Raw genomic sequence first — 20,754 nt, forward strand, 5'->3', positions numbered from 1 at the left:
GAATCATCCTTCACTCTGATCACAGGTGAACTGCCTAAAGTTGGAGCTGGAATTTTAGGGCCAGATTCTGCCACCCTTAAGTACATTGTGTTATCCCACTGATTTCAGAGTAAATACTCACAAAGCAAAATACAACTCGGCATTAATAGGGGTAACAGAATTGAGCCTTTAATAAAAGGCCTAATTCAGCTTCCATTAAGTCAATGAGAAGTGAGAGTTGAGTCATGTGCAAAGTCATTATAGTCACTGGGCTTATGACCCAGAACCCATTGAAGTTAATGGAAATCTTTCTACTGGCTTCAGTGGGCTTTTGGATTAGGCTCACCTTTTCTCTGTCTCTCTCTTTTTGGTAAAACAGAACTTTTTGGACAGAATAAGGAAAAGAAAACAAATTAATTTGGAAAAATCCATTCAGAAAATGTAAAATAAGCATTCACAGCAGAGGTGCCCTTTGAAATAAGTATTTTTCCTCTTTTAGAAGACTGAAAACATCCTTGCTGGTGTACAGCCTTATTTATTTTTCCAGTTGATTTTCTCCTCATGTATTTAGTCACTCCTAGTTCAGTTCTACTGTCACTCACACCTATTTTCCACTGGTCAATACAATCAAATTTCTATTCCTCATGTACACCAATGTAAGAGAAGAACCAGCCTTCTGTATTTTAAGTGTTATTTAAAGGCCTGCTCTATACTAACTTCGTAATCACTTTTCAACTTTATTTTTTGAAATCTCAAAGAGCTACAATGTAATGGTAAGAAATTACTTCTGACATAAGGTTTTTAATTATGCATTTATTTTTATAACTTTTAATGAATAAACTTTTTCTTTCACAGTCCAAAAAACCCCAGATTTAATCTACAATAGACAGCTGATAAAAGCAGAGAACCTTCCTTGTAGCTATTACAGAAGTTCGCTGCCTCAGCAAACTCCAGCTGCTCATTACAGAAACGCTATTCAGGAAGATAAAACATGAGTACTTCTTAGTAACCCCAATATTTCCCAAACATGATATCTAAATTCCATCAGAACTTGCTCATATGATTCTCTTGCCTTTGTTTCTGGTGTGTGTGTTTGTTTTTTTACTGGGCCATGATGCCCTAGAATAAAGGGTCATTCCTCATTAACTTCTTGAAAGGAGAACAGTTTTTATTAGTATTAGCATAGCAGGGAGGCTTATTTTTGGAAAACAAACCAATTCTTTTTCCTGTTTCAAGAAGCAATATGTTAACAAAAGAACCCCTTTTTCCTGTGGTTATGATTCAGCGTAAGACACCTGGGTCAAATGGCTAATAATTTGTGTGGGTATTTTTTCTTTAATGAAGGATGTTGCAGTGAGGAGTCATGAAGAAGAATGAATAAGTCTTTACACAGACCCTCTCCTTATACATAATAATGTATCTTCCTCATCTCTGAACTTTATAATGGTGTTATTGCTTTACCCTGTTATTGAAAAGATAATTGAATAAAGCATTCATGTGAAATTCTCTTCACACCTCCCAGAACATTACTGTGATTGGGAGGTATTATTCAGCAGACAGAAGGAAGAAAAAAGAAAAGAAGAAAAAGGAAATGTACATTTTATTTTAAGTTCTTGGTTTCTATTGTTTGGCAGAGCATGCAATGGTGGTGGTACAGATGCCAGGAAGAGGAGAGGTGGGAAACACCTCAGAGTTGGAGGGAGAGGACATGGCAGAGACTTCTTAGAACAGTGAAACTGTAGAGATGCGCACTTCAAGCTGTCATTCTCTCTCTGGCCCTTAGGCCTTCATACCAAGTGAGGAAACATACCTGAAAAGAGAAGGGGAAATCCAGGATGCCTATGATTGTGTGGTGCACTCTAACCAATCTAGAGGTGGTCCCCTAGATCACTCCAGAACCAGAGGAAGGGGATTGGGTGGGCAGACTGATGGTGAGCAGACTGACTCCAACGTGAAACTGCAGAACTGGAATTAATTTGCAAACTGGACACCATCAGATTAGGCCTGAATAAAGATTGGGAGTGGTTGGGTCATTACAAAACCTAAACCTAATTTCTCCAATACTAATTTCCCCCTGCTGTTACTCACACCTTCTTGTCAACTGTCTGAAATGGGCCACTCTCATTACCACTTCAAAAATTATTTTTCCTCCCTTGGTATCCTGCTGTTAATTGAATTGTCTCGTTAGACTGACCTCACACTTGGTAAGGCAACTCCTATCCTTTCATGTATTTATACCTGCTCCTGTATTTTCCACTACATGCATCTGATGAAGTGGGTTCTAGCTTATGCCCAAATGAAAGCTTATGCCCAAATAAATTTGTTAGTCTCTAAGGTGCCACAAGGATTCCTCATTGTTTTTGCTGATACAGACTAACATGGCTACCACTCTGAAACCCAAAGTTAGAGGTGATAAAAAATTTTCATTTTAAAAATAAGATTAAAAAATGGCTATTTTTCTAAAAATATTTTTGTTCATTTTCAAAATTAAAAAAATTGTGAAAATGTTTGCAAGGAAAACCTAACATTTTTCAATTCTTTTGAAATTTTTTCACAAAAAATGTATACCATTTTCTAGCCCTCTCTACCCAGAGTCTTCCATACACCTGAAGAGGGTAGGGATAGGGGTCAAATATAAAGGGATCTCTCATAGTAGAAGCTTCACTCACCTCTTCCAGAAAGTGTGGGAAACAGAATGCTGCTTGTGAGTCTACTTTGGAGGGGAGGTTGGGCTGCTTCATGTCACCTTATTGTGCATCAGACAAAAAATGGTCTGTGACTAGAAGATAAAGCTTTTATATGCTGTTGGGAATTGCAAATTTTAGAATGAGCAATTCTTAGTCCTAATCCTGACAGTGTGTTAAGAGCATAGGTAATTATCCAATAGAAAAATAATGTCATTATTCCCTGATATATGACCTCATTCAGTTTCTACTCATTAGCCCTCTTCCCTTGTCTGTTAACATTTTCTCTTTGTTGGCGAGTATCAAGTCTAAAATAGACTCCTCTCTTGTTGCCTAGGAAATTATCACTCACTAAAGAGCTGAAAGCTACTTTTTGCTGGTTTTCTTGGAGAGATGTCCCCTAAAAATATTTCGTTTGTGTTTTGCAGGCCAGGAAAAGTAATAGTTATGCTGCGCCTACGTACAGTACATATGCCTTCAAATTAGTACATATGCCTTCACAGTGTTCAAAATAACATTTTTTGCAGAGTATTCATACAAAAGGAAATAAAATAGGAAAGCTGCATTAAAATGACTTTATAGAGCAGTCTTAAATGTGATAGCACAGCAATAAGTACCGTAGATATACCTATCAAAATAGAGTTAAATAAACGGGAATCTCTGTGTTAAGGCTGAAGCTCTGGCCATACTGTGCTTTTAGGTAGTTGCACATTGCTTAGCACAAGCTCAGGTGGGGCTCTGAGTGCTGCTGTAATACAAATAATAATGAATAAAGGATAGGTGAAATCACTCTCCATTCAGAGAATACCTAAGGAAATGGTGCAGATCACAGACTGTTTCAGCCTCAACTATACACTTGTGGTTGTGTCATTTTAATCCACTTTTCATTGTTGATTAAGAAATAATTCAGTGGTTGCACTGAACAGTATAAGGCCAGAGTCAGCCCTGGTACAAGCAACTAATCGCCTATGAAGAGTTGCGCTTGCTTATTCCGGGAATGAATTAGGTCTGTTGTCTTCAAATTTATATTGGTGTCTCAAACTCCAAGGGTTATTTTGTTTTTCTTAAATGCTAATGTCAGATGAAAACAGATGTTTATACGGCTTTTCTTTAACCTTCATATATTTGATTGCTGAAAAATACCACCAAAATATTTCAGGAAGAATTTGTTTTTTTCTTTTCAGATCATGCCAAGATAATCTCTTCTCTGTTCCACTACTGGATTACAGATATCCTTCCTGTGAAGAACAGGAAATAAAGCATGTGTGTGTGTCCATCTGTGTAGAGTTAAAATTTAATATACAAACTGTAAGCTGAATAGCGAATGTTCAGAAATAGCAGTGTACATGCTGTATATTCAGCAAGGTAAATGAGATATTTTTCATATCATTGACTTCCTCCAAAAGACAATGGGCAATATAAAAGTACTTTGATTTTGTATTTTGGTTGGTTGGGAACATCTTACATATGGGCATGCATCAACCAAATCATTTAACATAGACCCTGAATCTGTTTGCACAGTTGGATCTGTGCAAACAGATGCATCTTTTTGCCGGATTAGGGACATATGGGATGGTTTCTAGTTGCTCAAACCCTTTTGATTCAAGAGTTACATTAAACTGAAATGTTTATTGGTAATTTCTTTCTAGTAAATGTGGTTCTTAGCTATTATTGTTTACAGAGTGTCAGAATGTATTCTAGGTGGAATTTATAACACCACCTATTGGTAAGGTAGCCCAACACTTCCTATATAAGACCCTTTTTTTAGTTGTGTTTAATTTTGCCAAACTTTAATCATTTGAGCTGAAATTTTCCATGCTGGGTGACTGCCGCAGGCTGACTTTTTTGGAAAGTTCAGCCACAACAGTTCCGCTGTTTTTGAGAAAGACAAAAAGGAAAATAAAGTTGTTTTTAAAACTTTGAGAAATCTCTTTTCTAACCATGCTGTTTTATTAAAAAATTAAATAATTTAAAATTGCATATATAATTATAAATGTATTTAAAAAAAATTCGGATGATCTTTTCTTTAGAAAGCTCTAGTAAGTTCCTCCATGCACTGTAGCAGGGACTTGAAATTTGGCAAGGGCTGGCATTTGTGTCAGGGATGTGTCTCTTGTGGTCATTGTGAAAATCTGTCCAAATCTGGCAAATCTGTCCAAATCTTTGAAATATTGCAGTTCGCACATGCTCAGTAGAGATTTTCTAGAGTTTAATAGCTACCATCTCCAAAGATTCCATCTCCTCACAGTTCCTGTGTGTGACTGGTCTGTGCCTGCTCCCTCCAGCCCAGAACTACAGGGTGAAGTCTGACTTTCCCTGTAATGGCTACTCTGGGCAAGAGTGGAGCTGGGTACCAGAAGTGAGCGCAGGGAACCTGTCTCTCCTGTGCCCTTAATAACCCCCATATTGGCACACAGGCTGGGAGTGAAGAGGGAGACTGGGACCCAACATAAGGAATATGAAGGGATGAGACTAGGACTTACCAGTACAACTTTCATTCAGCCCCCTTATGCATATACATTATGATAGTCTTTAATTACATGATCACATACTGTTTTTTCCACAGGATCCCACCTCATTCAGTGCACAGGATGGACCCCTCTGGGGATCAATCAAGGTGGTTTTGCAGAAGTGGGAAGATGTGCAGTGAAGGAAGCAGGGTATTGTTGAAAGAGAAAGGATTGCCTCCTGGTTAAGGCAGCTGAATGCTGCCCTGAAGAACTGGATTTTATTACTGCCTCTGCCACAGAATTCTTATGCTAGGCAAGTCACTTAAATCAAACTTTTCACAGGTGATCACTAATTTCGTTCTTCGTTTTCTGTTTACCTGACTTGAGAGGCTGGGGTCTGTTTTGCAGAAATGTTGAGCACTCACAGCTGCAAACATCTGCAGAGCTACTTCATTGTCCTTCAAATCCCTCCATAAAATTCTTCTTTCCTGTGAGGCCTACAAACTTGACAGTTTAATTATGCTGACCAAAATTATCTAATTGTTTCCTTGTACTCCCCTGTCGGTCTGTCTGCTCAATTGATTGACTCTTGTCGCATACTTACATTGTAAGCTCTTTTGGGCAGGGACTTTCTTTTCTGTGTTTGCACAGTGCCCAGCACAATGGAGTTCAAGTCCATGACGAGCTCCTAAGCACTACTGCAATACATATAATGATGGTGATAAGTGAATGTATAAAGTGCTATACAATGCTAAGCACCTGGAAAAGTCAGGCACTGGGTATCTCAGATTGGGCACCCAAAATCAGTTGACACTTCTGACCTTGATCTCCTGTGCCTCAGTTCCCCACACCTTCACATCACAAGGGTGTTGTGGACATTCGTGAATGTTTGTGAAGTAGTTGGAAGCTATAGTGAGAAGCACCATAGAAAAGGAAATTAATAATTATTTTTTCAGAGCAGGGTTTGAATAGTGCGCAGCAAATAAGGCAGGCATTGCACCGCACATTGAAAAACGAGGAGAAAACAAAATATTGAATAGCTGCTCATTAAGTGAGCACTGTCCATCCTGTGCACTGAATGAGGCAGGGGTACTAAGCACAATATACTTTGTGTTCATGTAATTAAAAACTATATAATAAAGAGCATGCACAAAGGGGCCAAATTAAGGTTGCACGAGCAAGCAGCTTTAATTTGGCTGCTTGCACTTTGGCAGCACAAAGGAAAGGAGAATTAGTCAGTGCTGCTGGCAGCACACCCCAGGCATGTTGGAACTGGGTGGGGTGTGGTCCATGGTTCCTATCCATTTACTAACATTCTGTTGCTGGCAAGACAGGCCCGTTACAGTGTAAGAGGATGGAGATCACTGAGTGATTGGAAGGGGCTGAGATGTATAATAGAAATAGTTTCATATCCATTCCTCCCAGTGCTGGGACCTATTTTATTGTATTGCTCCAGATGGAAGAATGTTGTATTAATAATGGTAGAACATTGATTAATGTAGTTGATCTTCCACAAACATCTTCTCTGTACTGTAATATTCATTTTTAATTACCGTATATACTCGTTCATAAGCCGAATTTTTTTTAGTAAAAAAGGGAAGCACCAGAGAAGGGGGTCGGCTTATGAACAGGTATAGAGAGGGAGAGGTGGGACACAGTCAACAGAGGGAGCAAGGAGAGGCAGCACAGCCAGCAGAGCCAGAAGGGAAGAGGCGGGGCCAGAGTCTCTCCGCTTCTGGCCACGCTGCTCTCCCCCCAGCCTCCGAAGCAGCTGCAGCTCCGGGGCTGGCAGGCTGCAGCCGTGCCACTCATCCCCGCCCCCCAGAGCAGGCTGTGGCCGCACTGGCCGGCCCACCGGATCACGCTGCAGCCGTGCCGCCCGGCCCAGCCCACTGGAACATGCTGCGGCTGTGCCACCCAGTCTGGCCCGCCGGAACATGCTGCGGCTGCACTACCCAGCCTGCCGGAGCAGCTCCAGACAGATAAGGTGGGAAGGGATGGGATGGGGGAAGTGTGGGGGTCCCGGGCTGGGGTGGGGTCATGTGGGGGGTGGTCACAGGGGTTACTCCCCTGACCCCCAGCTTCTCCCCCAAAAAAATTTCCCCACCAGTTGCTGTCCTGGCCCGTCAGGGTAAGCAGCTGACACACCGGGACAGTTTGTTTCCTTAAGTTACCTCCGTGCCTGCGGACGCTCGAGATAAACAAACCATCTCAGCCCACCAGCGGCTTATCCTGATGGCCCAGGAGCCAAAGTTTGCTGACCCCTGAATTATAGGGTCATAAAAAATTTCCATTTTTACTTATCCATCTTGGGGGGGGTCGGCTTATAAACAAACCGGCTTATGATCGAGTATATACGGTAATTAATCAACGTTTAGGTGGATTAGACAATTTTGTCCTCTATGTAGTTAGGATTGGAATGGAAAAGGTGCTGTCCAAATAGGAAATGACTCTAAGAAAACGAGCCAGTAGTGAAAGGCTGTGTTCGGTATGATAGAATTCTATAGTTGGAAACTCTAAACCATGTCTTGTAATAATATTTCCATTTTAATGCTTGGTCTGTTCCCTCACCATGCAAAGGATTTGATCATGTGCAGTATTTATTTAAAACAGTGCAGCTCAATTTTAAGTTGCTACATACAGAGGGGCCAGATTCTGATACCCTCACTCACAAGGAAGAACATTTTACTCCATGTGTAATCCCAATGACTTCTGTGGGACTACTCGCAGAGTAAATTGCTACTCAATGTGAACAAGGCTATCAGAAGTTCGGCCAATAAAAGATATTACCTCATCTACCTTGTCTCTCTTCTTTTTGTTTGACAGTTTGAATTCTAACCCCTAATCCAGAGGTCCCCAAACTGTGGGGCGCCCCCAAGTAATGTTTGAAGGGGTACAGCTGGGGCCCAAGCCAGCCCCCACGGGGCAGGGAGGGAGCACCACCCAGCTCCACTCCTGGCCCCGGCCCTGCACCCTGGGTCCTGGCTGCCAGCCCTGCACCCTGGGTTCCAGCTGCCAGCCCCACACCCAAGGCCCCAGCTGCTGGCCAAGGCTCCACTCCCAGCCCTACCCCTGCCTCCAGCTATGGCCCCAGCCTCAGACCCCTTACCCTGTCTGAGTCCCCCCCTCCCGGAGCCACGTCCCCGCTCCCGTCCCTGACTTGGGGGGGATGGGACGCAGACTGGGATAAGGAGGGGCACAAGTAAAAAGTTTGGGGACCACTGCCTTAATCCATTTTAACTAACTGAGTTGCTAGTTTGATGTTTTGTCTCTTTCAGCCATAACAAGTTCCACTTAGACATTGGCATATTAGGGTAGAATTAAGACACGGAATATTTCACTCCTCTCCCCGATTTTTGTAAATACTCATTAATTAATAAGATTCATTAACGGGTTATCCCTTGTAGTAAAATGCCTTATGCTCCATTCCTCCTCTTCACTTCCAGAAATTCCCAAATGTTTGCTGATTGCTTCTTCAAAAGGCTCCAAATTTACCATACACAGTGATGGTGATAGTGGACAGCACTAATCCTTCTGTCTTTTTTTTTTTTTTAAGAGACTGATTATTAGAAAGTGGGAAAGTTCTTGTGTCCCACTTTTTAAAGACTGTTATGTTGGCATAGCAGAAATTACTTTATGTGAGCATCTTAACTTTTGTCATTTGTCATGAATAATTTCATGCAGTAGGGAAGAATTTCTATCTAAAGGAAAACACAAATGTATATGAGATTGTTAAGGAAATAGTGTCAACTGAGAGATGGTGTATCACTTGAGGACTTTGTTGCTTATTCATAGTTTGTTATTCTTATGTACAATTTGTAATAGTATTTTAAAGCCATTTATTTAAAAATTGAAATGTACCTTCTGGGTTACACGCTATTATATAGGGATATTGTCTTGTAAACCATCTAGTCCCAAGAATCATGAAAAGAAATTCCTCACTCAAAAAAAAAGTAATATGAATTAGAAGTGGAGAGAAGGGTTGTTTTTAATCTCTTAATTTGTTTTCACTGTAGCCACTTTAAAATCCATGCATTTTGTGCAAAAAAGTCAAGTACTGCAAACAAAACAAGCCTAAGAAACATTTATGGTTTAGCTGTTTGATATCTTTATAAATGATGTGCAATATGAGATAAATTATATGCTAATCAAACCTGCTGCTCTTAAACTAACTAGGATTATAAACGCAGTTGAGGATAAAATAAAACTGCAGGAGATCTTGGAGAGTTATTAAATTTGGGCCAGTTTCAATCAGATAAAGTTCTCTGTGGATAAATGCAAGGTTATAAGTGTGTGTTTGTGTATGAGTGTATGCAGTAATGCCATACTAAAATATAAGATGGAAGAAAGCTGTTTTAAGAGCAGTGTTACAGAACGAGACTTTTGAGTAATAAATGTAAGTGCACAGACAGACCATGTGGATAAATAAAGCAAACCCTGTTTTTTTAGTAATATCACAGGGGTAACTAATATAATTGTGTCATTTTCTTCATAGTTTCCATTCTAACATCCTGTTTTTAGTTCTCAAAACTTACCAAAATTTTGACCTTTCAGGCTGAAATTTCCCAGGCTTGTGGTCACTGCCAAATTTAATTTAATTAAAAAGCTAGAAATTCAAAACGAATAAAAGGAGTACTTTTTTCACACATTAAACAGATTAAACTGTGGAACTCCCTGCTACAGGAAATTACTGATGCCAAGAACCTAACATGATTCAAAAAGGGATTGGACATTTATATAGATAACAAGGATTTGCAAAGTTATCATTATGAATGGTAAATTTTGGATGAGATATTAAAACTTATGCTCTGTTACAGTTTAGCATAAGGGGGGCAGATTACCCCATCTCTGCCTGTGTTAGGGTTTTTAGGTTTCTTCCTGTGAAGCATCTGGCCACTGTCAGAGACAGAATACTAGATTAGTATTGGGTCTGGTCCCGAATGACAATTTCTGTGGTTTTGGGTGGTTTTTTTGTATTTAAGTTTTAGCAAAAAGAGTTTAGCTGTATAGAATTCTGAGGAGAGTTGAGGGGTATACTCTCACCATTATTTTAAATACATAAAAAATCCTGGAACAAAGTTATTGAAACAGCCCTATAGCCAACATTGCTGAGTTATGAAAACTGAAAATTGGAATAATAATACTCCTCACTAAGCAGAAGTGCCTCGTATTGTTTAAGTTCTGAATTCATTGAATCATGACCCTTTCAAAGATGCATGCTGTGCATGTGCAGTACATTTTACATTGGACTTTCTTGCTAAATTGGTAAGGAGCACAGGTGGGAGCCTTGAAATCATGTACCTTATAAGCTGTTCAGCTCCTATGGAGTATAAGACAGAGACTTTCACCTCTGGTATGCAAGAGAGGGACAGTGTCCTAACATATGGAGGAGAGAGGTGTTCCAGCATCTTCGAGCCTGATAGTTTCAGACTGTGAAGTATACATTTTCTATTATCAATTTTTTGCAAACCCCCAGAACTTCAAAGCCTGGGAGAGGTAAGGTTTTTTTTTTTTGTGGGTTTTTTTCTCTTAAAACCCCCCCTAGGAAATGCCAAACAAAAACCTAAATCAAGAGAACATTAAGGACCAAATAGTGAGTGGCCCACACCTGGCTGTGCAGGATCTTCAAAGTGTGCAAGAAGGGCTGTTCACAATTAGAGCTGGTTCGAACATTTTCAGCAAAATTTCAGTTAGCCAAAATATACTATTTTGTCAAAGCTGAAATGTTTCATGGAGACATATCAGTTTGAAAAAGTTTTCATGGGGAAAAGGAAAAGAGAGACTCATGATGTATAGACTGATGATTATGGCACTGGTCTGGAATGTGGGAGAATCAAGTTCAAATCCTTGCTCTGAGTGATCTGGGATGAAAAACTCTGCTTTTAATCAGACAGAGCAAGCTCTTAAATCGAGTGCCCTAACCACCAGGCCACACACCAGCCTTTCCACCTTTATCAAATCAAAAAGCCCAGGTGGTTCTTCCAGTAGTGTCCCTATGGGTGCTCCACTGTAGGTGTATTCACATCCCTGCACCTCAGATCGGAGATTTTAGATAGCTGTGTCTGTTTGACTCACACATGCGCTCTCCTAGTCTCTTGCTCTACCTTGCTGCTATATAGCACTGTGTGGGAAAACTGTCCTCAGTTCCTTTTCAGCCGCCCTTGGCCTGAGAGAGCCTTAACAGATCCCGTTAACAGAGTTTCTTAGTTTTCTTGTTTGTTTCCTTCAGTATTAGATGTAGTAATAGAGCTTCCGTTAATTAGTCTTAATACTGCCTTCTTTTCATTTCTCTCCCTCTTCGCTTGTAGAATAGTTATCGTCCTAGCGTAAGTTAGTTCCCCTTAGTTTCTTCCCATTCAGGATATGAACCCTAAAAGGGTATGCCCAACTCCCTCGGATTTAAATGCTGCCTCTCCTGTGAAGAAGCCTTTCCTATCAGCGATGGCCATTTCCACTGCATTCATTGCCTCGGAGAGTCACTCATGCCTCAAAAGTGCACATTTTGCCTCAAACTAAAATCGAGAGTTAGAAAGAACCATGAGCGAAAATTAAGACTGCTCATGATGGAAAGCTCACTTCGACCAGCGTCCAACCTGGACTCAGTACCCCGCTGTACAGTGATCCCCGACAAGGCCAATCTTGTCAACATTGTTGGCTAAGTACTCTCTAGGGACTTCAAAGAGGATTTGGATTTCTCTCAAAAAGTCTCAAACGTGCGACTAGTCCCCAGAATAAGGAATCAGCCAAGAGAAAGAGACCCCTTCAACCTCCTTCTGGAGCTCAAACTCACTCTGCAAGATCTTTCTCCAGTTCCATAGCTTTCCTCAATAACATTCTGATCACAGAAATATGCAGAGCAGTGACTTGGGCATCTACTCATACATTTGCTGAACATAATGCAGTCACCCATGACTCAGCTCGACCGTACTATCTTCAATATTGGACTCAACTCCAAAGCCCCACCCCTCCATTAGAGGTACTGTTGTAGAGTCACCTAGAGTGGAGCACCCATAGGAACATTATTTGAAGTAACCTCATCTTGTGCAGTAACTGGTTCTTCGAGATGTGTGTCCTTGTGAGTGCTCCACTACCGCCCTCCTCGCCTCTGCTTCGGAGCTCTTATCGATGAGCTGTGCGGTAGAGAAGGACCTGAGTGTGGTTCGCCTGCACGGCAATATATAGCAGCAAGGCAGAGCACGCAACAGAGAGCGCAAATGTGCAGGCCGAACAGACACTGCTACCTAAAAATCTCTGATCTGAGGTGCAGGGACATGGATACATCTACAGTGGAACACCCATAGGGACACACATCTCTATATATTATATACACTATACTAAACCTTGAGGACAGTGGAAACTACTATAAATTTTAAAAGTGTGGAAAATTGTATAAGATGTTATATATGTGTGTGTGTGTCTAAAGTTACAGAAAAAATGTGTGATGTATTCTATTATTTGAGAAATAGTATGTGATCATGTAATGCAATAGCATTTTAATGAATATACTCAAGGTGTCAGAGTCAGGATCATACATATAACTTTAAACATTGGCATTTCATGACTTTAGTGCTTAAATGTGTTACCTTAATATTCTCATTTCAGTTTTTTTGTATGGAATCTATACTTTTGTAAGACCAATCAAGTGACAATTTCTCTTTTACTCAGCCTTACTAAGAACACATTATATAACTACAGCACTGCATATGAACTATATGAATAAGCATTGGTTGCTTGGAGTCAAAATAAAGGCTACAAAAATAAAGGTTGTAGGACATGAATGTGAGACTGAAGGAACCACACACAGCAGCAGGAAGTGTCAACTATTTTGTTCCTTCATGAATCACAGCCCGGGTTCCATCGCAGATGCCTTCCTTCTCCTGTGGGGGAACCGTCTGCTTTACGCATTCCCACCGAGACCACTGGTCCACAAGGTGTTCCTCAAGGTCCACAGGGACCGAGACCGGGTCATATTGATAGCTCTGGCTTGGCCACGCCAGCACTGGTTCACACAGCTCCTGGAAATGTCTGTGGTGACCCCGCTCACCTTACAACTGGTCCCAGACCTAATCACGCAGGATCACGGCCGCCTCCGGCACCCGAACCTAGAGTCGCTTCACCTCACAGCCTGGATGCTCCATGGCTAAATGCTATGGAACTGTCCTGTTCTGATCAAGTCAGACAAGTTCTCCTTGGCAGTAGGAAACCCTCAACAAGGGCAACGTACCTTGCCAAGTGGAAGAGATTCTCACTCTGGTCAGAGCAGCACCATCAGCTGCTGACGCTCACCCCGATCCCATTCATACTGGACTACCTCCTCCATCTTAAACAACGGGACCTGTCCTTGTCGTCGATAAGGGTCCACTTGGCTGCCATCTCCGCATTCCATCCAGGTGTAGACGGCTTCTTGGTCTTCGTGAACCCTATGGTCAGCCGTTTTCTCAAAGGTCCTTGCCAGGCTTATGAGCCCTCCATTTGAGCCACTGGTGACGTGCTCCCTGCTCTATCTCTCTTACAAGGTGGCCTTCCTGGTAGCAATAACCTCAGCTAGGAGAGTGTCGGCGCTCAGGGCCCTTACATCTGAGCCCCCTTGCACAGTATTTCATAAGGAAGAAGTTCAGCTCAGGCCACACCCGGCTTTTCTCCCTAAAGTTGTCTCCCAGTTTCACATGAGCCAGGACATCTTCCTCCCAGTGTTTTATCCCAAGCCACATTCCTGCTACAGGGAGCGAAGGCTTCACTCTGGATGTCTGCAGAGCGCTGGCCTTCTGTATACAGAGAACTAAGCCATTCCGAAAGTCCATCCAGTTATTCGTAGCGGTGGCGGACAGAATGAACGCCTCCCTGTCTCATTCTAACACATCTCGTCGTGGACCACATCATGCATTTGGGAGTGTTACGGCCTGGCGAAGGTGCCCGCTCCGCCGATCACCGCTCACTCCACCAGGGCTCAGGCCTCCTCAACTGCATTCCTGGTGCAGGTTCCCACCCAGGAAATCTGCAGAGTGGCAACGTGGTCCCCGATACACACGTTTACGATGCACTACGCGATCACACAACAGGCCAGAGACAATGCGGTCTTTGGACGAGCCGTGCTCTAATCAGTGGATGACTCCAATCCCACCTCCTGAACTTTAGCTTGTGAGTCACCTGGTTGGAATGGACATGAACAAGCACTCGAAGAAGAAAAAACAGTTACTCACCTTCTTGTAACTGTTGTTCTTCGAGATGTGTTGTTCATGTCCATTCCAATACCCACCCTCCTATCCCTCTGTTGGAGTAGCCGGCAAGAAGGAACTGAGGGGGTGAGGGGACGGCAGGGTGCAATATTGGGCACCATGAAGGTGTGACTCCATGGGCTGCCCTGGTTGACCCTACGGATGCTGCTAAGGGAAAAATCTTCCGGCAGGCGTGCACGCAACGCGCACACACCTGGTTGGAATGGACATGAATAACACATCTTGACGAACAACAGTTACGAGAAGGTGAGTAACCGTTTTTTTCGTTATGCAGAGACTCATGTTATGCAACGCTGATCAGTTAGAACTCAGACACTGAATTAAGCATGCCTTTGTCAGACTCTCTGGCTCTGAATGTTTACCGAATGCCACATAGTACCAGGAATAAAATTAATTAAGAAAATACCGTAAATAGAATGAATGGACCAATTTAAAAGCCCCTCCAGAGCTGAAACTCTCTGAAAATATGGAAGACAATTGGAGAAGGTTTAAACCATGCTTCACTCTTTATCTGCAAGCAATGGATGCCATCAGAAAGGAAAACAGTCTAAAGGTAATCTTGTTTCTGACAAAGGTGATTCTGAAGCACTTAATGTGTTTTATTGTTTTCATTTAACTCGGGCAGAAGAGACTAACTATGAAATTTTATTATAGAAATTTGAGTACTGCACTCAACATAAAAATGAAACATGAGATTTTTTTAAAACTGAGTACAAAAAGAATGTAAACCTATAAAAGAGTTTGTGACTGATCCAAGTCTGAAGATACAATCTTGCAATTGTGAGGGGCTAACAGAATTCCTGATAGGAGACCAGATTGTGATGGGGATCTGAGACAAACAACTCAGAGAGAGAAACTATTGGAAGACCCAGAACTAACCGTTGACAAAACAATTACAATTTGCCAAGCAAAAGAAGTCACCTAGTCCAGATTGAAGTTTGAGGAGGGTGGATAGTGCCCTGACAATGTAGAGATGATAGATAATCCAAAACCATACAAGAAGAGAGACCTGAAGTAGAAAAGCATGCAAAGCTCAAAGTCGGAGTCCATCAAAAACAGCACATGGAGTTGCACATGATGCAGCAAACAGCACAAGCCAAGAAGATGCCCAGCATATGAGAAAAGATTCAAGAACTACAATAGATTACATCATTTTGCAACAGTTTGCAAGCACCAACAGACTGTGCATAGCATGGACATAGAGGCCAACCACAGCACCTTTGGCTGAGAGGAATTCTTCATAGGAGCACAAGATGATTGGACTACCAATCTGAAAGCAAATTTTAAGTTGGACATAGATGTACAAGCCACTGTGGTGTCAGAACAGTGGTATTATCACTGAAAGAAAAGCCATAGTGGAAGGTAAACGGGTAGAACTCAGGGCTGCCTGTCGTGTATGTATGGGTAAATAACATATTGGAAAAGATACAATTTGTAATATTACCAGCAGAAAGAGAATCCACTATTGGATTAAAAACATATCAAGCCCTTGGTCTCATCAAAAAGGTGCACTCATTGGAAGGCAGGGGACCAAAACAACTGAGGAAGTGTTTGAGCTCTCAACATAGAATAGAGCTGAAAGAGCCCAAGTACCCCACAATTCACATCCCTAGGAAAGGGAAAGTTCCCCTTGCCCTAAGGCAGAGGCTAAAAGAGGAGCTGGTTCAGCTCATTGCTCTGAGAATCATAGAGAGGGTATCAGAGGGGTAGCCGTGTTAGTCTGGATCTGTAAAAAGCAACAGAGAGTCCTGTGGCACCTTTAAGACTAACAGATGTATTGGAGCATAAGAAAGCTTATGCTCCAATACATCTGTTAGTCTTAAAGGTGCCACAGGACTCAGAGAGAGGGTAGAAAAACCAACAGAATGGTATACTTGTTGGTCATTGTAGAGGGAAAAAATATGTTCTTCTTATGTATAGATCCAAAATAATTAAATAAATATGTTAAAAGAGAACATTTTTCACTGCCTACAAGGGGAGAAAGTTTCGGAGAGATAGCTGATACCAAATGATTTTGTATGTTTGATGCATCCTCCCATGAAGGAGTGACCAACTCCCTTCAGGCAGATGCAGGACAGCTATGAATATCCAATAACTGATCATGGACCAACTGTTGGCATCTCTTAGTGTGGCATGATGGGGTAGGTAGTGGTGCAGCTACCTGTATAAAATGCACATAGACCCTATGAAAATGGATGTCAAAGCCAATAAACTTCTCCTTAAAGTAAGGCTTTCCGGGGCAAGTGGGGTTTCGAAGTCTTGGTAGGCAGCTCACTTAGAAGGCAAACTCCAATTTTAAACCAAGGGCATGAGGCTTGGACAGCCAACTTGTGAAGCTTGGACAGTCAATATACTTGTGAACTGATATCCATGTAATTGTACCTCAGAGGGCTAAGACGTTCCCTGCAAGCAATGTACAACAGCCTTGCCTAACTGTTGTAACTGGGCACAGGCTGCTAAAGTAAGAAGCGAGTGATTAAGTGGAGTAAGCTGTGATGTGCAAGTTGTAATGTAGTAATGCTGACTAGAAGAAGCTTGGAGCGATGTGAGGGCATAAAGAGGAGAAAAGTAAATATGGCATGTGTACAGGACACTAAATGGAAAGGTTGTAAAGCTAAGATACTGGTAGAGGGTTATAAAATCTACTATTCAGGGAGTAGTGTTGGAGTTATTCTGAATGAAACCATGGAGTGGCATGTGTTTGAGGTTACCAGAAGATCAGAGCGACTGATGAGTGTTAAACTGTGTTGGGAAGAGATAACTATCCATACAGTAAGTGGGTATGCATCACAGCTAGGAGAGGATCAAAAGGTAAAAGAGGAGTTTTCCCATACCTTATTGGAAACATACCACCCAATGAGAAGATAATTATCAGAGCAGATCATGCACATGTTGCAATTGCAAAGACTGGATATGAAACATTCCACAGAGGATACAACATTGGAACCAGAAACTCAGAGGGGTAAACATTCCTACAGAGTTGTCTGGCACTAGACTTGGTCATTACAAATGCACACTTTCAAAAGAGGTAAAGCCTTCTCATAACTTATGCCAGTGGAGGACGCAAGTCCCAAATTGATTTCTTTTTAACAAGAAGTAATAGATCACGAATAATCAATTGAAAGATAATACCTGGTAAGTGCAGCGTGAACCATCACAAACTTATTGTGGACTTCAAAATGCAGAGAACTCGGAAACATCTGAACCTTTGCCATTGGAAAGGCCTAAGTGGTAGAAACACAAAGATGAAAATGAAAAAATCTTTAAACAAGAAGTAATGCACAGACTTCCTTCCTAAACGCAGTGATGTGTGGAGGTTAACTGGCATAAACTAAAGTTAACATTGCTGGAAATGGCACATGGAATCCTAGGAGTGATTAAACCAGTGCCAAAAAGAATAAGGAGGGAGACTTGGTGGTGGAATCCTGAAGTTAAAGAATCTTCTGAGAAGAGAAAGATAACTTTTTAAAAAAATGGCAGGCCAGTGGCATATAAGATTATAAAATGGCATATATGGAGGCAAAAAAGAAGTGTTGAGATAGCTAAAAATTTGGCCTTTGAATGAACAGCTATATAACTGACTGGGAGGATATAAGGGAGAAAAGATCATCTAAAAACTCACCTAGGAAAGAGAGAAAACAATGAGGGATGCTTATGTTAGAAATGAACATATTATAAACAAATAGTGAATCAATCAATAAAGTCTGGAATGATTATTTTGAAAGAGTGATGAATGAGGAAAACCCAAGGGAGGAACTAAGAACATGTAAACCAAACCAGGGTGTGATAGATAGCATGCAAGAGGAAGACATTGTGCAGGCACTTAAGGAAAATGAAAAAGGAGAAAGCACAGGGCTAGATGAAGTACTGGTGGATGTGCTGAAGTCATTAGGAAGGGAAACCATTGAACATTTTACAAGTCTGTTTAATTATATTGTTAAGAAAGAGAAAATATTAAATGAATAGCATAAAAGCTTTGTGGCGTTCATTTTTAAACATAAAGGAGATATCACACTGATTATAATTAGCCAATTAAGGTGATGTCACATGCTATGAATGTATTTAAGATTATTGAAAAGAATCTGCGTGGAAGAGGTGAAATTTGGAAGGGTCAGTACGGATCTATGCCAGGAAGAAGTACAATTGATACCATATTTGCTGTGCAATTCCCCATGGAGAAGTTCAGAGAAGAGAGCTGGCAACAGGGCATGATTTTTGTGGACTTGGAGAAGGCTTACAATCATGTACCAAGAGAATGAGTTTGATGGAGCTTGCGATGGAAAGGTGTGCCGGAAGGATATGTCTGTCTTATCCAGGATATGTATGTTGGAGTGACTACCGTAGTCAAAACTAAATGGGGCTACACAGAGAATTTCCAGTAAACATTGGCCTATATGAGGGGTCAACGTTCAGCCCTTTTTTGTTTTGCATTTGTCTTGATAAGTAAGAATATATGAAAGGAGCTGCCTTGGAATATGCTGTTCACTGTTGATGTAGTTATATGGATGGAACATTGTGAGACCCTGCAAACCAACTTTGAACAGTGGCAACACAGTGTTGAGCAGGTGGAACTTAGAGTGAATGTTGATAAGACTGAGGCTATGATAACTGAGGGAGGAGGATCCACCATAAAGGATAACACAGAAAGAGAACTTAGAAGAGTGAAAGAATTTAAGTACCTTGGATTAATGGTTGCTGACAATAGTGTTCTCCTGAGCGATTCCTGGCATTGTACCAAAGGTACTTCGTGCAAATGACCCCATTTCTCTGTGATAAAAAGATGCTAATAAAGTTAAAAGGTAGAGTATATAAAACTGTACTTTGACCCATCCTAATGTACAGAACAGAGACATGACAAGCTGTAAGAAAATAAATCAACATGCTCTCCACCATGAAAATGAAGATTTTTAGATGGGCAAATGGTTGGACACTCCATGAGAGGAAATTAAATGAGGTTGTGAGGGGCCTAATGCTGGGTGCTCCAGTTGAAGAAGGCTAAGCTATGTTAGTATGGACATGTCCAGAGGAGACCCGGCAGTTATATTGGTTGGATGGCCATTACAATGATCATGGATGGAAGATGAACAAAGGGAAGACCAAAAACTCAATACATGGACTGGATATCAGTGAACCTTAGAAAGACCAATTTGCACAACACCCAGGTTTATAATCTTGAGTTTTAGAAGACGAAGGCTATAAAAGTAGCCAACCCTGATTAGATAAGTGGCAGGAAAGAAGAAGCTTAATACATCAGCAGGATTCTGGCAGATGCCATTAGAAAACAGTGCACATGTTTGTGCATATTTAACAGCTTCTCCAGATTCCAGAATGGAGGGAGATAAGTAGGGCCCTACCAAATTCACGGTCCATTTTGGTCAATTTCAGTCATAGGATTTTTAAAATATCATGATTTCAGCAATTTAAATCTGAAATTTCATGGTGTTGTAATTGTTGGGGTCCTGACCCAAAAAGAACTTTGGGGGGGGTTGCCAGGTTATTGTAGGGGGGAGGTTGCGGTACTGCTACCCTTACTTCTGCACAGCCGCTGGCAGTGGTCCCGCCTTCGAAGCTGGGCAGCTAGAGAGAGGTGGCTGCTGTCCGGGAGCCCAGCTCTAAAGGCAGAGCCGCCACCAGCAGCAGCGCAGAAGTAAAGATGGCATGGATGGTATTGCCACCCTTACTTCTGTGCTGCTGCCTGCAGAGCTGGGCCCTCAGTCAGCAGCTGCCGCTCTCCAGCCACCCAGCTCTGAATGCAGCACAGATGTAAGGGTGGCAATACTGTGATACACACACCCCTAAAATAACATTGGGACCCCCCCTGCAACTCCCTTTGGATCAGAACCCCGAGTTTGAGAAACGCTGATCTCCCCCATGAAATCTGTATTGTATAGGGTAAAAGCACACAAATGACCAGTTTTCATGGCCCGTGATGTGTTTTTTCATGGCCGTAAATTTGGTAGGGCCCTAGAGATAAGGGTCCCTGAATTGGCCATCTTTCCCAACAAGGTCTTAGACAGGGGTGAGACAGCTGAGCCTCCGGATAAGGAACAACCAGAAGTAATGGACTTACTGAGAACAGTGGTGCTGATATCTCCGGGGTGACTTGTAGGTATATAAAACAATGATGCAAGGCACCTCAGAGACTAACTGAATATTGCTAGTTAGTTTAGTTAGCAGGTTGGTTATAAGTATTTCACATTTTGTATTATGTTAATATTGATTCTTAATTGTTGTGTTTGGCTGAAGAAGATGTGGAGAAATGCATCCTTAAGAGGCTCTGGCATGAGCCAGTGGAAATGGATTGTTGTGTAATATGCTGAATAACATAATGCTCATCAGTTAGAACTCAGACATTAAATGCAGCAGAACTCTGTCAGACTCCATGGTTCTGAGTGATCAGTGGAC

At 41.7% G+C, this 20,754-nt stretch overlaps 1 protein-coding gene across 3 annotated transcripts in view; it reads left to right on the forward strand.

Moving 5' to 3' along the window:
* Positions 1-20,754, forward strand: part of ERICH1 (glutamate rich 1) — a 132,359-nt gene that overhangs the window by 84,451 nt on the left and 27,154 nt on the right. Inside the window, exons 6-7 of one of the 3 annotated variants that reach the window (XR_002908902.2) lie at positions 3,848-4,028; positions 5,230-6,703. The exons of 1 other annotated variant lie outside the window; for it this stretch is intronic. Coding sequence is in view for 1 of the 2 variants with exons in the window: in XM_024213799.3 (XP_024069567.2) it covers positions 3,848-3,921 (74 nt within the window). In the remaining variant the exon portion in view is untranslated. Of the gene's footprint in view, positions 1-3,847; positions 4,528-5,229; positions 6,704-20,754 lie in introns of those variants that run through there. One more of the 3 variants, XM_024213799.3, reaches the window with a different exon arrangement.

Source organism: Terrapene carolina, unplaced genomic scaffold, assembly GCF_002925995.2.
Source record: "Terrapene carolina triunguis isolate 2854851 unplaced genomic scaffold, T_m_triunguis-2.0 Scaffold42, whole genome shotgun sequence".
NCBI lineage: Eukaryota > Metazoa > Chordata > Testudines > Emydidae > Terrapene > Terrapene triunguis.